We start from the raw sequence: 17,828 nt of genomic DNA, 5'->3' as shown, positions 1-17,828 counted from the left end.
GGCAGATGAAATTTAAATCAGGTACATGCAACGTGGTGCATGTGGGGAAAGCAAATCTTTGCAGGATTTATACACTTAATGGGAAGGCACTCGGTAATGTTGCTGAAAAAAGACACCTTGGAGTGCATGTTTATAGCTCCTTGAAGGTGGAGTCGCAGGGAGATAGGACAGTGAAGTAGGCGTTCGATATGTTTTCCTTAGTAGAGGAGTTGGGAGGTCATGTTATGACTGTACAGGACATTGGTTCGGCCACTGTTGGAAGATTGCGTGCAGTTCTGGTCTCCTTCCAGTCGGAAATATGTTGTGAAACTTGAAAGGTTCAGAAAAGATTTCCAAGGATGATGCCAGGGTTGGAGGATTTCAGCTCTACAGAGAGGTTGAATAGGCTGGGGCTGTTTTTCCTGGAGCGTTGGAGGCTGAGGGGTGACCTTATAGTGGTTTACAAAATTATGAGGTTCATGGATAGGGTAAATACGCAAAGTTTTTCCCTGGTGTGTGTGTGTGTGTGGTGGGGGGAGAGAGGGGAATGATTCAGAACTATAGGGCATAGCATAGGTTTCAGGTGAGAGGGGAAAGATATAAAAAGATCTACAGGCCAACTTTTTAACACAGAGAGTGGTACGTGGATGGAATGAGCTGCCAGAGGAAGTGGTGGAGGTTGGTACAATAGCAACATGGAAGAGTCATTTGGATGTATATGTGAATAGAAAGGGTTTGGAGGGATATGGGCCGGGTGCTGGCAGGTGTGACTAGATTGGGTTGGGATATGTGGTCGGCATGGACGGGTTGGACCGCAGGGATTGTTTCCATTCTGAACATCTCTATGACTCCATGGATCAATAAGTGTATGGCTTTGGAGGCAAACGTGTGCATTTCAGGCAATCGATGTGACCTGCTTGTACTACAGAGTCCACAGGACCGTATTAAGACCACTAGAGGATAATGTTGCCCAGGCGAACAAAGCTGCCCAGACTTGTATGTTTCTAGGCACTTTGGTTTTCCCTTGAGTTGGTGAATTATTATGGAATATTCGCACGTAATCTGGCCTCCATGCTGGAAACCTTACAATTAATATTGAAAAATGGTCAGCTTTGGGAATGGCCTCATTGTCAATGTGTAACTTTTAGGGAAATAAAGATGCAACCAACGTTGGCACACTACGATCCGAACCGAGATGAAGGGCTGGCATGCGATCGCTTCTTGTTTAGTATCAGGACTGTGCTGGCACAGCGGTGGTCCAGCAGAAAGCAAAGCCCGCTTTTGCATGTTTCCAGCATTTTCGTTGAGACAGAATTAAATTAAACCAAGATAGAGAAGGAAATTTTAATGGTCACCTTTGATGAGAGGAAGTTCCACCAGTACTTTTAAAGACACAAATTTGCAACAGCAACAGATCACAAAACCTCGTACCAGAGTTACTGAGCACCGTGCTGCCCATAACTTCAGTTCAAAGTCAGTGGTGGACTCTTATTCTAAGGGTATTCTGTTCGAATTTGGAAAGCTTTCCTGGAGGCCAAGAGGCAAATACGGATGCCTTGGGTGCCTCACACTGTTGGATACACTGTTGTGGTACGGTCACTAGAAGAGTTTCCTTCCTTTACAAACTCTCTGGAAATCTGGATGGCACTGTAACCCAATGGTTAGCACTGCATCCCCATAGCGCCAGGGATCCGTGCTTGATAGCAGCATGGGGTGACTATCATGGTGGAGTATCCACATGCTTTCCCGTGTTTGCATGGGATTTCTCTGGGATGTGCAGCTTAGGTGAATTGGCCATGATAAATTTTCCACAGTTTTCAGGGATGTGTAGGTTAGTTGCATTAGTCAGGGGAAATGTGAAGTAACAGGGTAAAGGAATGGATCTGGATAGGCCACTCTTCAGTGGGTTTTAGTGGGTTTATTGGTCAAAATAGCCTTTCCTCACACTTCAGAGATCCTATTCGTCTGGTCACTGCTGACAATATCAGACAACGGAAGCAAAGAGATCCCATCCTGGCAAAACTGAAAGAGCTGATAGTGATGACGAAAACCAAAAGGCCATTACAATCGGAACCGAAACCTCTCTGGACCCGGTGACACAGGATCACTAAATAGGTTGGCCGATAGGGAGCAGCAGATTGTCCTGAGCAATGGACTCTCTCCGACACTGTGTCATTCAGAGGTTTCAAAATTAAGATATTGGCAAGAGGTTGTCTGATGGCCAGGTTTGGCTGCTGAAATGGCGGGGAAGTGCCAATAGTGCCAAACAAGTACAAACATTACGGCCCACGGCTTCCACAGATTCATACTAATGTTTGTTCACACATTGACAGTGTGAAAGCATTCATAGGCTCAATGTTCTTAGTTATTGTGGTTGTACGTGCTTAGAGTTCATTTATCAAACACAGGGATAATGATTTAAAAACTGCGAGCATCTGTTATAATAGTCAGACACCCAGATTCACTGGTCACTGTCAGCCGGCCATCCTTCACCCGCAGGGAATTGGATTATTTCCAAAAGTCGATTGGCATTTTATAAAGTAGTAAGGACAGCTCCATACAATCCAGCGTCCAATAACCTGGTGGGAAGACCATAGCAAACTTTGAAGGCAAGCTTATAGAAACAGTTTACAGTTTCACTCGGTACCAAACTGTCCCAGTTCCAAATTGATTGTTGGCTGATTCCACATGCAACTACAATGACAGTTCCAGTCGAGTCGCTGACGGGGCGAAGTACGTGCGTCAAGTAAAAACTGATCTTCCCATATCTGCTGTGGGGTGGGGTTTGCGGAATGCTGACAATGAATCCGGAACGCCAATGTTGGACAAAAGACTCCTCTTCATGAAAGACGACCTTCGCTTTTGGGGGAGGAAGTTTGCTGTTGAAATCACGTAAGTGGCCCTGCATGGAAAGAGGCATGTTTGACATCAGGTCAAAACAAGTGATGCACCAACTTAGGGCAGAAGAGGATGCTCTGAATAAGCACGTGGACTACATGAATTCTGCAACCTTGCATATGGAGCAAGAGGAAAATATATCCGGCCCCTCAGAACATCCAGCAAGGTTCCCAGATACCATGGAGTCGCCTCCTTTTTGAGGAGATGGGTAAGGCAGGTATCGCATCCGTGACGCAGTTCCCACCTGAAGAGGTCGAATCTCTTCTAAGATACCCAAGGCACAAAGGCATGCCATGATTTGATACACGCTACCAATTTCAGAGGCAGAATTGGAGGGAGTGAACCGGGTGCGATAATGTCCTCGGAGAGATTAGTGACTTGGTGGTGGGATACCAGCCGCCATGAAGTAATTTCAGCCTTGACATGGTCCGTGGCTTCTATTCCTTGCCTATTCACGCCTCTGTTATGATGACCTTAAAACCTCGCAAATGTTCACCAGTATACTTTTATAGAATTCGTATTGAGCTCGCCTTAGAAATTTAATTGAGTAAGATCTTGCCTTTGTAAAATATTTGCGCAGTAGGAGCCTGTGTATAACGAATGAAATCATTTTGTGATGGACGTGGCAACAGTGAATGTCAACTGGCTGACTTGTCGTGAATCACATTTCAGGCGAGTATGCTGAACAGAAGCACACATGTTAAGTCTGAATGTAGATTTACTCAACTGATGATGTCCGAAATAGATACAACTGTGCTGATTTATTAAAAATTCACATGCATTTTAATGCTGATGAACTGGAACAGGCCGTGCTGAACTTAACCACGACGAATCATATTTCAACATATTGGTTACAGATGCACTGCACTGAACCTGAATCTCGCTCTACAAAATTTAATTGTCGTGAGATTACATCAAAATTGTCGTGAATCTAACAAAGCTGAAGACATCTTAAATCCAACTGTTCAGACGAATATTTTACTGGATCGATATTGGCTAGATTCATGTTGCAGCTGAACCATGGCCCAAATGATAGAGTAGTCGTCGAACCTGACTGTGCTTTCTTTGAAATATTTGCTGATGTCATTAAAGTTTCTCGAGAACGTCACTGCTTTGTACTGAAGCCAATATTCAGGTAGCAATGTCTTTTAAAACAAAATAAAACCTAGATCCTCAGGTAATTGCAGTACGTGTCACTTTAGATCAGTTTTATGCCTCATGAAATAAATATCCAGTCCAATAAGAGAGCAGCCAAGGAGAAACTGCACTAATCTGGTTATTGCGCTAAATATAATCACAGAAAAAAAATCTTACTAATTAACTCCCTGGAGCCTGCAATGGACATGTCACCCTGTATAAGTGTAGTCCCATTCGATGATTCTTGGAAAGTGCTCCGAACATCTGTCAGAAATGCATGAATTACCAAAAGGATTGATCTTTGCCATTTACTATCCAGTCCTTGCAGCTATTGGTCTTCCAGGTAAAATGTTGCGAGTGTAAACTGCATATAACGTTTGACTTCAACAATTTGATATGTTGAAGTTGCATAGTTTTATTGCATTACATTTCCACTGTATTCAAGGCAAACGAGTTACAAGTACTGCCACATTACCAACCCAGTTCCACTGTCGAGGTGGCAACACGATGTTCCATGCATTACCAAATAGATCCACTGTGGCATTGATACTTATTCAGGTGACTTTTCCCGTTATTATCACATTTTAGATAATTTTGGGGGTTATTTCCACAGTCATCCCGACGTGTATGTAGTTTTATCGTGCAGTTTTCTTTGAAAGTACGAGGTAATAACCATGAATGAGTTTTGCTTGAGTGGCTTGAATTATTGAAAATATTCCATCTGCATTTAATGACTGATTTTATTGAAGGGGAATAATTAGATTTAGAAATGTGCTGCACGGTGGCACAGTGGTTAGCACTGCTGCCTCACAGCGCCAGAAACCCGGGTCCAATTCCCGCTTCAGGCAACTGTCTATATGGAGTTTGCACTTCTCCCCGTGTCTGCGTGGGTTTGCTCCGGTTTCCGCCCACAGTCCAAAAATGTGCAGGTGAGGGTGAATCGGCCATGCTAAATCGCCTGTAGTGTTTGGTGAAGCGTAAATGTAGGGGAATGGGTTTGGGTGGGTTGCTCTTCGGAGGTTCGGTGTGAACTTGTTCGGCCGAAGGGGCTGTTTCCACACTGTAAGTAATCTAATCTAATCAAATTTTCAAAGACGCATAGCAATATTCTATTTTCTCTTAAAGGAAGATTGGAAGTTGGTACTAATGCACAGATCATAGATTACTGTTTTCAATCACTAATGATTACAGTTTTAGGATTGCACTCCCATTCTGCATTCACTGTTTCTGATTATTCTAAAGTGATGACTGCTGATTTGGGATTTCCACATGATTCCAGAATCTGTCAATGTCTTCTCCTATTTCTAACTTGGATATTCCTCACAGATTGAGTGAATCCATGATCTGCTGGCATCAATTGTATTTCATTTTGAAGCCTTAATTTCGAAAATGAAAATGAGAAAGAAATCATTATCTACATTGACAATACAAAGGAACACTGATAAATTTCGATCAGAAGTTCTTAAGATAACCAATGATCAGCAGCAGTTCGAATGGTTAGCATTAACACCAAAAATCACAGAAGATTGTCACATGAACAGTTGAATTCTTGACTCCATCCCAGCATGTACTGCATGAATTTGGAGTGTTACGAATTGTGAGTTTGTTTCCAACATAATATTCAACAAGTCGAATGCCAGCTTTTCCAACTGTGAAAATGACTTCAGCAATTCATTGAAAATGAGCATTTTTGATCGAAGATTATATATATTATTGTTAGTTTCCAATCTCATTGTTGGTGTTTTGTAACCTATCCCTTCAACTAGTCTATGCTTCATTTGTCAGTGTGGTTTTGCTTGAGTTTCCTATTGATATGTTTGTGATAAATTAAATGCATTTTTAAAACGTATACTCATTCTGGGATGAGTCGTAACGAAGTATTTTTCCTTGCTGCATCATGAATTTGGTTTCTACTTAAACGGCATTTCAAATGTTTAATTTAAAAATTAAGTATTTGTCATTTTAGAAATAATGTCCCAATTAAGATTTTCATTTCAAATCTCACACTTGCTTAGAAAATCCTGTAAACGTTGCTGTGATCGAAAGTACAAATGTTCCTACTAAAACTCATTCTCTATCTTTCTTACAGCTAATCTGGCAGTGGTTGCAATCCTGTCTCAAAACTCCTGTGGTCTATCTAGGTGCATCACGTACTACTTGGTGTCAATGGCAGTGACAGATCTCTTGGTCATGATCACAGCTGTAATTTTAAATCGGATTGTCGGGATTTATTCCCCATCCAGTTTCCTTTCTATCACACCAGTGTGCAGTTTTCGCACTGCAGTAAATATGGCAGTTATTGACAACTCCGCCTGGTTAACCATCGCTTTTACCTTTGATCGATTTGTAGCTATATCGTGCCAGAATCTGAAAGCAACTTATTGCACTAAGAAGGTGGCAGCGTGGGTGATAGGGGTAGTCTCTACTCTGTGCTGCATGAAAAACAGTTTCTTATATTTTGTATTGGAACCTCGGTATGAAATTAACAGTATACCCTGGTTCTGTAGCATAAAGGAAATATATTATACATCATCTGCTTGGGCTGCATATGACTGGATCCGTTCTATTCTAAATCCGTGTCTACCTTTCATTCTAATTTTACTACTGAATGTGCTGACCATCAGACGCATTCTCTCGGCTAATCGAGCCCGCAGGAGACTTCAGCTTCAGAGCAATGGAGAGAATCAGTGTGACCCAGAGGTGGAGAAGCGGAGAAAGTCCATTATTTTGCTCTTTTCCATTTCGGGCACTTTCATTCTGTTATATTTGCTATTTTTCCTAAATATTCTCTATGTTCGAGCTGCGAATATCACTTATTCCTCAGGATCCACGTCGCGTTATTCCATGTTTTATTTGGAGCAAACGGGATACATGCTACAGTTATTGAGTTCCTGCATCAACCCATTTATTTATGCTGTGACGCAGAGCAAAATTAGAGACGAGTTAAAGCATGGAGTGAGATTTGCTTTGAACATACTTATTAATATATTTAAGTATTGATAAGGGGCTAATCAAAAATCATTTGTATAATGTAGGTCAGCAAATGCTTTCTTTGACACATGGCATCACATAAGGGACGTTTCAGACATTGCCTAAGGGGTAAATTTAGAAATGCATAAATAATGTTGCATGACCACAAAAGTCAATGTTTTACTTTGCAGTCAATTTCCAATTTTCTTCCACCTACATGTTCAAGATTATTGTGGGGCGTGAACGTGTCTCAGTGGTTAGTTCTGCTGTCTCACAGCGCCAGAAGCCTGGGTTCCAACACTAAGCCACTGTCCGTGTAAAGTTTGCACTTTTTCCCTGTGTCTGTGTGGGGTTCCGCTGGCTGCTCTGGTTTCCTCCGACGTTTCAAAGATGTGCAGAGTAGATGAATTGGCCATGCTAGATTACTAATAGTGTTCAGAGATGTGTAGATCGGGTGCATTAGCCATGGGAAATGCAAGGTTACAGGGATACATTCGGGGAATAAGTCTGGATGGGATACTCTTAAGAGGGTCTGTATGGACATTTTGAGTTGAACGGCAAGTTTCCACACTTTGGAGAGTCTGTAATTTATCCAGAACACTGATGGCAAGAGTTGTATTCATCATATAAGTCTGTCAGGAAGGATTGCTTGCAATTATTGTCGGATATTTGTTCATCGTCTGTAATTCCTTTCTGCGATCAGAGACATGGGGCAATTCTGGTCATGTGGGCTTCGTATTTTTCCACGTCAGCACACGCCCTTGAATCTATGTCAAATATTTGCAGACCTCTGGCACAGCAGTTGTGCCTTCAGTTTTGTTGATGACTCACAAAAGATGCTACCGCCCTGACATTGAATATCACCCGATATTGACATTTGATTTCAAATGATAGATACAGTAGTCTTCACTGTCCTTGTCAGCTGATCAAACATGAGTGAGGTAGAAACATAGAAAATAGAGCAGTAGTAGTCCAGTCTTCCCATCGGGGATACTGTGCCATTTAATATGTTTCTGGCTAAATAGGGTGTCGACTCTAGCAGTTCCAGACAGCCAGGCTTTCAGTTATCAGCCAAATGAGTTGACCAATTAAGACACAAAGATTGAGGCAGAATAGCCTGCAATATCCTGTAAAGTAGCATGGCAGCTTGTTAATGCTTCTTGGAGAGGTATCTGTTGTTGTCCGTTTTATCTTCTAATGGAAAGGCTAGAGCATTCCTTCTGGAGAAATTGGAACAATACAATCCCATTTAATGCCGACATTGCACTGTTCATTCCACCCCTTCACCATATACCTCTTGATCCCTTTAGCTGTAAGAATTGTACCTGACTCCTTCTTGAAAACATTCAACGTTTTGGCAATAACTGTTTTCAGTGGCAAATAATTTCAAAGTCTTATCCAACTATCCGGGTAGCATAATTTCTCGTCATCTGAGACCTAACTAGGCTGTTCTGTTCCTTGATTGGTGACCCCTCTGTCTGGATTCCCCTGTCATCAGGAACATGTTCAGCCCAACATGCCCATCAGAAAATGTCGAATCTTCCCTGGCAAGTCCTGCTAGAATTGTATAGGTTTCCATGAAATAACCCATTCCCTCCTCAATTTTTCTGCACTGATATCTAGTCCAAACGCTTGTCGTATGGCAGTTCGGCCATCCGAAAAATTAATCTGCTAAGCTCCCTCTTTAGCCAGAACATCCTTCCTCAGGTAAGGAGATCAAAACTGCGCAATATACTTCGCGTGTGGTATCACCTAGGCGAAGTAGTATTGCAGCAAGACATCTCCGTTACAACAGTTACATCCGGTCATGATAAACGCCACATAACAGTATTAGTTATCATGCCTGCATGCTTACGTTCATCAACTCAAAACAGCTCTTCTTTTCGAGAAAGAAGTTGAGGTGATTGAATTATACCAATCAAAATCAGGCAGCTATTGCCTAAGTGAACAATTTTACTTCCTTCCCAAGTCTGATTGTAAATCCACAAACTGCAATTAGAATATGCATCCAATTCAATTTCCAATTTGAATAAAATTTCCAATAGTAGTCAGTCAGCAATTCCCTCAGCCGTGGTCACTTTCCGTTTTCAGTTTCACTCTGCTGAGTTCCACAATGTTAAATTTGTCCAAAATGACTCTCGAAGTCGCAAAGTGCGTAAATGCTGTTGATGGTTTACGGAATGGAACATACTCTCCTGACTGTGTTCAATGTATTGCGGGATTTGACCCGGTATGGAGGATCTTGCATTTCAGATTTGGGAAGGAAGCCACTGCTGAAGCGAAATGGTCGGTTTCTGCTGTCAGTGGGGGATTGCAGAACGTGGGATAAAATCCTGCTCCTTGCTCCTCTTCTCATTCAGTTGGAGAAGAGAAAATCAAGGATATGTTTGTTTGAATTCAATCTCTTGATCAAGCTATACTGAGTTAAATGTAAGTATATATTCTGTCTAATAATTTGATTATTGCAGTGGAAATATTCATGCAATAAAAGTTGCCTGTTGGTGTCTTCCAGGATAACAATGAAGATAGCAGTGGGAGAAATCGTCTTGCAGTCAGAAGTCCCAGTTGACGATTTAAAAATCTGTGAAAAAGAATGCTGATGAGGAAAGAGCAACAGGGTTATGGACCCTGGGAGCTCCGGATAGCTAGCCTTTCAGTTAATAGCCAAATGAGTTGGCCAGTTAAGACAAATGATTGAGTCAAAATAGCTTGCAAGATCCTATGAAGTAGTACGGCAGCTAGTTAATGCCTTCTGCTGCTCATTGGAAAGGTATATGTTATCGTTCAGTTTTATCTTCTAAAGGAAAGGTTAGAGCATTCATTCAGAAAATACTGGATCAATCCAATTCCATTTATTGCAAACACATTCTTGTCTCCAGGTATCCAGTATCTCTCACATTGGGGTAGTTCCATTTCGATGCATTCGCTGTCTTTTCTGATTTCAAATTCCAAATGAGCGGCTCATTTTCTGCCCTGGCACCCTCCAAACACACGGCATCAATGTGGATTTCATTAGTTTCCTCATTTCAACTCCCCCCCACCTTATTCCAGATCCAACCTTCCAACTTGGTACTGTCCTCATGATCTGTTCTACCTGTCCATCTTCCTTCCCTCCAATCCGCTCCACCCGACTCTCGGACAAATGTACATTACTTCACCTCAATCTAACTGTCGCACTCTCAGTTACCTTCTGCCCAGCCCCACCCTCGCTCCCATTTGCCTTTCTACAGCCTTGCCTCACGGCCTCATTCCTGATGACGAGCTTTTGCCTTGAAACGTCGATTCTCCTTCTCTTCTGATGCCGCCTGACCAGCTGCACACTTTCAGCACCATGCTCTTGAATCTAATCTCCAGCACCTACAGGCCTCATTTTTGCAATTTTGATGGAATAGACAGAGACAAGTTGTTTCAACTGACCAGATCCATGAATCTGCGTCCCTGCTGCGACCTCACTTCTGCCCAGCTCCCGTCACTCTCGGCTGTATAAAAGGTAGCTGTCATTTCAACTTAAATTTAAAGTTTCACCAAGGTGTATAGAATGAATTATCAGTTTAAAGGAGTAAAATCCATCAGTCACGAACACTGTTGATAATATCATCACAGTAGCTTTGACCATTCCAGCAGAGTAGGAAAATGTGTTAGATGTGTGGGGTTGAGCAATGACACGGCTCATGAAGGAAGGCTTTAAAATGATATTTTGCATTGCCTTGACATTGTTACAGATGATGTAAGTGGACACCATGTGGGAAGAGGAAAAGAAAGATGTAAAACACGCTGTGCGTTCACACACAGTCATTGCTATTAACCTGTGGAATGTATGCAAATTAGTTCAAACAGTGCTCTAACCACCTGAGACAGCAGACCATGCAAGTAGGACTAGGCTGCTTTGGGCTTCCATGTTTTGCACAGAACTTCCTTCACACCTTCCACTTGCCAAATCAGTGTCATAAGTGAAGGCGATTGTCTAATGCTGTTGTCACTGTATTGTTAATCCGTAAACCCAGGTAATGTTCTGAGCATTACGTTCGAAATAATGCAATAACTTCACGACACGTGTTGGAATTTGAATTCATTTTTTCCCCTGGCATTAAGAGTCTAATGTCTATGAACCCATTGCAGATTGTCCAATTTAAAAAAGGAACTTCATCTTGTTCACTTTGGAGAAGGAAACTATCGTCCTTAACTGGTCTCGCCCCCATGTGGCTCTTAACTGCCTTATGGACAATTTTGGTTTAGCAATAAATGCTCCTCATCGCATGGTGATTTGTTTTTGAATCTTCAGTATTCCATGATTCAAAAATTATGACACGTCCACATATTCATAGTTAGGGGAAGTAATGTCATAAGAAGAAGCAATAGCTTGTTAATTCGGGGACCCAGGTGATGTTCTGGGGACTTGGGTTCGATCCCATCACCGACGCTTTTCAACTGAATGTACAACAGTTGGAGGGACTTTCGGTCCGCTTGGAGAAGTCCTGTTCCTCCTAACCATCCTTTACAGTCAGAAAGTAGTCCATTGGGAAATTCCTTTAAATCTTCATTCCAACGTTGCATTACCGTAACTCATCCAATCAGTTCATTAGAACGGAAAAGCCATCCTCGGACACCAAATGCTTTCTCCTTGAACGTCGTGCTCAGATCGTGATTGCAACGTCAAAAGTAGTATCAATCCTTGGAGAAGTGCCACAAAGAATGTTTGATCAAAATCAAACCAAAACATTAGTGTGCTCAGATGTAATATAAACTTATTAGCTTCAGGTATTTGATTTCCATTCAAGTATTTATTAGCTTCAGAAAATGGTTAACTTAAAGTAATTGAATCTATTCAAACAAGTACGTCTCGTGTCCTTTTGTACGTTGAGGACCCTATCGCCATGACAATGGAGCTCCGCAATAATTTCCATGGCAGCAGTCACAAACTCAGCCCGAATGCCAAGTCTCATCACAGTCCAAATATTTCTTTCTGTTTGGTTGTCAAAAATAATTCCAAGTACCGGAGCAAAACTATCTCTTCACAATCAAGGCCATCTTCATGCAAAACAGCCTGGTATCACGTGCATTTTCATTCTTCAGTAATTGCTTATTGTTATGCATATTTAATGCCTTAAATATATGGTTTGAAGATATCATGTTTGGTCTCATGCACGACTACAACTTGGCTCATCATATATTTGTTGAGAGATGGACGGGACAAAAAAGCAAATGCGGCCGATCTTGGCAAGCTTTCAGCATTGATCATTAGTCAATCCATAGGACAAGGGCTCACAGGCTACATGATTCCATACTATCCTGGGACTGTACATTCACTTTAGTACAATTATCTACAGTGTGACATATTCCTGTTGCATATTGATGCTCTCGGCTTAGCACAACATTTCACAATTACATTCAATGCGAGTTTACCCAGGTCAGTGGTTTCAGATCCAATCTGGCAGATGTTTCAGATGTGAAAGAAGGCATTGTAAAAGACATGGTTAAGTTGTATTACCAGTAAAGGAGTATCTCAAGGCTGTATTGAGGGACCATATCTCAGAGGACCCGTGCAGCGAGGTTATATGTGAAGAACACCGGAATAGGAAACATGAAATCACAATGCTGAGCCGCCTGAGCCTCCCAATTGTCAGTGAAAGAAGGAGGATAGAATACGTAGATAGATTTTAGAAACATGCAAAAACAGCATGGTTGTTGTAGAGAGTGATATTAATTTCCCCTATAATGATTGGGACTCACATCATGTTTGGGGCTAGGTTGGGGCAGAATTTTTAAGGACCATTCAGGAGGGTTTGTTTGCACAGCATGTGAACAGTCCAACCAGGTAAGGGGCTATGCTGACCTGGTTTTTATAAAATAAGCCCTGTCAGGCGAAAGAAGTTCCAGTGGGCGAGAGTTTCTTGCAGTGTGGACATAATGCCGTGAGATTTAAGATACTCATAGATAGGCAAAACAGCAGTCGTCGGGTGAAGGTGTTAGAATTGGGGAAGGTGAACTGCGACAATATTAGGCAAGAACTGGAGAATGTTGATAGTCAGCAGCTGTTTGAGAGGTAACCCAGCAGCAGGCATGCTGGACTATTTCAAACGTCAATTGATAAGAGTTCAGGAGCGGCACAATCTTTCGAGAAGGAAGGATAGGAATGACAAATTACTTGAATATTGCATGACGAGGCATGATACGAACTTGGTCAAAAAGAAGGAAGAATGCAAAAAGTCTTACAGGCTGTGAGCAGATGAAATCATTAATTTATATTAGGCAAGTAGGAAAGAACTGAAACAAGGAACTCGAATGACCACAGGGATTGTGAAAAGTCGTTATCAAACAGGATTAAACAGAATCCCAGTAGCTTCTTAGACATATATAAACAACAACAGCATAGCCAGGGAAAGGGTTGGCCCACTCAAGAACAAATGACAGAATTGACGTGTGGAGCCAGAAGACGTAGGTGAGTTCCTAGACACTACGTTGTCTCCGTATTCACTAAAAGGAGGTAATTGGCGAAGGAGGATCTCAAGGAAGGGAGTGTCGAAATTCTAAGCCAAGTTGCTCCTAATAAGGAAGAGGTGTTGAACATCTTAAACAAAAGAAGTAGTTATCCAGATAGGCCACTGGTTCCTGATGGGATCTGGCGTAGAATGTGGAGGGAGGCGAGAGAACACGTTGCTTGGGCTTTGCTAGATATCTTTGTATCCTCTTTGGCCGCAGGTGATGTTCCAGAGGACTGAAGAACAGTCAATGTAGTCTCGTTGCTTCAGAAATTAGAAAGAATAATCCATAAAATTACAGCCCTGTGACTCTCAAGTCAATGAAAGGGATATTGTTGGAAAAGATTCTCAGGGGCATGATCTATACACATTAAGAATCAAATGACCTATCAGAGAGAGAGAGAGAATGATATAGTGCGGGGGCGATAGTGAGTCACAAACTTGACCGAGGTTTCTCAGGAAGTGACGATGATGTTTGATGATGGGAAAGTGATCGGTGTTGTCTAAAAGGGCTTCTATGAAGCCTTTGACCAGGTCTATCATGTCAGACTGGTACAAAAGGTGAAGTCAGGGTTGAGTTGGCAAGACCGACACAAAGCTGGCTGAGTTGTGTAATGCAGAGGGAAGCTGTGGATGGATATTTTAGCAGATTGGACGTTTGTGACTAATGGCATTCGTGGTCGACATAAATGATTTAGAGGAAAATGAGCTGGTCTAATTAATAAGTTTGTGGATGATGCAAGAATTAGTAGAATTGAGGATAGTGAGGATGACTTCCAGAGGATGCAGTGGGATATTGTTTATTTAGAGGCATGGGCATAAAAATGGGATATGGAGATTTATCCATACTGTGGCAGTGCTGCTCCTTCAAAAAGGTTACGTTGTCTTTGATAATATTTTAAGGAAGGTTCATAAAGTCGCGGATTCCGAGCTGCCTTGGTTTATCAACTTGTGGAAACTTTTAAGTGAAAAAAATACACTTGCACGATGAAAGTAGTCAGTTCGTCCAGCACAGCTTTTCTATGATCTGCATTAGCATGAACTGTCTGGCCATTCAGAGCTGTTGGTCAGTTTCAACTGGGAATTCCAAAGAAATAGCTACAGTGGAAGGTGATCCCATTGTAAATCTCTCCGTCATCTTTCACTCCTCGAAGGACCTGTGTCTGATTTTACAGATTTGTCGAGGATCTGTTGCAGGGGTTTGTTGCAGGAATTTAGTTTAGCTTCAATTTTTTCCGATTAGATTAAGTTATTCTCTATTCTGTTCTATTTTGTTTGCGTTTAATTAGGTACTCTTTTTTTGATTAAATTTGAGGGCTTTTGAGCAGCTGCATCACTCCTGCAATACCCACTGTACACCTACCACAAACAAGTAGAAAATGTAGCGTGTGAGTTGCCTTCTTCAGCTGTTTTGAGGGGGTTCTGGCCTGTCCAATTCAGACCGGGGTCTCGCTCTGGAGTTGGAAAGGGCTCTGAACATTGCTCAAGAGGTTCTGGCGTTTGAAGCTGCTTCCCAAATTTGCTAAGGCAGTTTAGAACGACACAAGATGAGGAAACAGCTTAGAATTGGATTTAACCAGTGACAGAATGAAAGGTGAAAGTGTAATGGCATTGGTTAAGTGTTTGGGTCAATCGGATAAATAACCAACCACAATGGAGATGGAATTTTTAAATTTCAAGTGAGGCAGCAGGAGTTAGAAGATAAAAAAAAAGAATGAAGTGCCATGTTCGAAGATATAGAAATGCAAAGGATGTTTTTAGCCGAACAAAAGGAAAAGGAGAGAAAGGCTGGAAAACAGGAAGGAGAAAAAAAATAACGAATCGCTTGAGTGAAGCAAAAGAAAGAAAGAGTGAAGAATGAGAATAGGAAAGAGACGACAGAAAGAAAGAGATAGAGTTTGAACTTCTGAAATTGGCACTGAGACAGGAAAGTCAGCTGAAAAGGATGTCGTTGTAGGATGAAAATAAACCTAGTGAGGAAGACAGTGAAGAGGCACAAACCTCTGATAGCCAATGAAGAGTTAAGAATTTGTTGTAAACATCTTCAAACGTTGACCAATTTTGATGAAAATGACCTGGACACCTTTTTCAACTCATTTCAAAAGTTGACTGAAAAAAATGCAGTGACCAGTGGCGATGAAGGTTTTGTTGATGCAAACAAAACTCTTGGTCACAGCTCGTGAGGTTTTGGCATCACGATCAGAGCAGGTATCTATGGCGGCTGAGAAGGTGAAGCGATCATCTCAAGCCCATATGTGCCTGTGCCATGAACTTCTGGACAACGTATCAAGAATCTAACGAGGAACCTGTTCAAATTCACATTGAGTTTGAAAGGATCAAACGAAGTAATTTTGGTAGGTGGGTCGAGGCATGATGTTATTATTCATAAAGGGTTATTTATTTCATAACAATTTTAAAACTAATAGAATTATTATCCTCACTTGTCTTAAAGCGATCCTCATTATCACTTCAGTCACTTGATCGCCATATTATCGAAGAGAAGATCAAGCTTTTCACCTTCTCCGTCAGAATATTTGCATATTGTAAAATTTTTTGGGGGGAAAATATTAACGAATTCTTCACCATCAAAAACTTTTATACTATGGTACTGGCAGCCAGTATTTTGGACATTAACGTCACCCACTATTGAAAACTGGTTATTCTTGCACATATTGGAAATCTCTCTGCATATTTGTTTCTCGAATTCCTTCTGACTGTGTTGGGGGGCTTGGGATAATAAGTGATGTGGAGGTGGGCGCTATAATGCTATACTAAAAATGTGTTCATTACTGTCATATTTCTAATTTTAACACATATATTTTCATGGCACAATTATATAAAATACATTTTTTTTGTCGCAACTGTATTGACTGTGATGCCAGTCTTGCTCTTTCACAGCCAAATTTCTGTAATATCTACGACGTCCCAGTGCCACCTTCCCAAACAAGCCCTGAGTTCATCAACCTTACCAATAAAACCGCCGACTGAAAATAAACGCAGTTTAATTCTTCAGAGTTGCTTTGTTCTCTGACTTACTATTCTCTGTCCTTTCCAATTACTTTGTTTTTTTTTACATTCAGGACGATTCTCATGTACACTTCTATTGACTCTGTTACATCCGATGGTTCCAATACCTCTGTAAAAATTTGTTTTATAGGAGAAGGAATGTGGAATGAGACATGTTGGGACTTGAAGATTTTTAAGTCTTATCAGTTAGTTTTATTCACTCTGGTCCATTTTATCTAGTGGAACGTTATTTGCATCAGTTGACACAATGATTGCAAACACGGAGATACAGATAGATATTAAACTCTCTTTTTTCATTCTTTTGATTCCTGATCTTTGTCAGCCGAATAAATTCCTCTCTGCCCATTAACCTCTCCACGTCTTAAATCATTATAAACAACTTCATTAATGTCTGTTAAACTTTGTTTTTTCTTTGCATTCAAGTTAACAATTCCAGTCAAAAAGTAGTGCTAGAAAAGTACAAACAGTCAGACATCATTCGAAGATCAGGAGAGTCGACTTTTGAAGCACAGGTTTGTCATCAGGCAGAGCTTATGCTCGAAATGTTGGCTCTCCCGTTTCTCGGATCATGCTTGACCGGCTGTGCCTTTCCAGCAGCACACTTTTTGATACTGATCTCCAGCGTCTGCAGTCCTCACTTTCTTTCAGATAACAACCCCAGCTTCCCGGTTCTCGGCCAAAGACCCTCCCTCTGGAGAATTGCAGCCAGATTTTGGAAAATATCGTCAGTTCTCAGGTTGGAAATTTGGAAATGGAGAAATTAAGAATGTCAATCTCCTGTTTTTTGAAGTTTTCAAACCACTCTCGGAACCAGAATCAGACATCAACCCTGACATGTCCAAGCAGTTAAGGTACAGATCGTTTCTTTAAGACGCTGAATAATTAAGTCTGATGTTCTCAGTGACATTAGCTGATCTCTGGGATATTGAAAGTATTCTCGTTCCTGCTTATGAGAAATCCAAACATCATCCAGGCTTCGGAACATTCAGATTTTGAGAGCAAACAGAGCCAAGAAAGACTCGAAGTGGATAGCTGGATGGGCAATCAGTGACAAGAATGTCTCTGGCTTAAGTGGGGTCAGGCTGTGCCAATGTTTTCGGCATTAATGCTGTAGCCTTTACTTTAGACGAGTAAAACTCAACAAGGACAGATACCAATCCAAACACTAGAAAGAAACAGTAATTCGCTGACACGCTGCTTTAGGGATCACGCAGGTTACTTTTCCCCTGTCTTTGCGGCGTAATTGATCAGCTAATTTGGCTGTACACTGAAAAGGGCTTTTGTCTTGAGATCCAGGGTCGAAATCCCTCCTCGTTCCCCATCAGAGTTAACTGTGAC

At 41.5% G+C, this 17,828-nt stretch overlaps 1 protein-coding gene across 1 annotated transcript; it reads left to right on the top strand.

Moving 5' to 3' along the window:
- Positions 1-4,287: 4,287 nt before the first annotated feature.
- Positions 4,288-7,014, top strand: LOC132828643 (probable G-protein coupled receptor 139). The gene is made up of 2 exons (XM_060845693.1): positions 4,288-4,357; positions 6,104-7,014. The coding sequence occupies exons 1-2, from the start codon at positions 4,288-4,290 to the stop codon at positions 7,012-7,014; spliced, it is 981 nt and encodes a 326-aa protein (XP_060701676.1).
- The last annotated feature ends 10,814 nt before the right edge of the window (positions 7,015-17,828 follow it).

Source organism: Hemiscyllium ocellatum, chromosome 27, assembly GCF_020745735.1.
Source record: "Hemiscyllium ocellatum isolate sHemOce1 chromosome 27, sHemOce1.pat.X.cur, whole genome shotgun sequence".
Lineage (NCBI taxonomy): Eukaryota > Metazoa > Chordata > Chondrichthyes > Orectolobiformes > Hemiscylliidae > Hemiscyllium > Hemiscyllium ocellatum.
Note: the sequence above shows the minus strand (reverse complement) of the source record. Positions and strands in the feature narration are given on the sequence as shown.

Excerpts from the sequence above, each read along its gene's own strand:
- LOC132828643 (XM_060845693.1), top strand. The coding sequence starts at position 4,288 with ATGCATGAATTACCAAAAGGATTGATCTTTGCCATTTACTATCCAGTC. Across the intron at positions 4,358-6,103 it reads TGCAGCTATTGGTCTTCCAG|CTAATCTGGCAGTGGTTGCA; the intron begins GTAAAATGTTGC and ends TCTTTCTTACAG.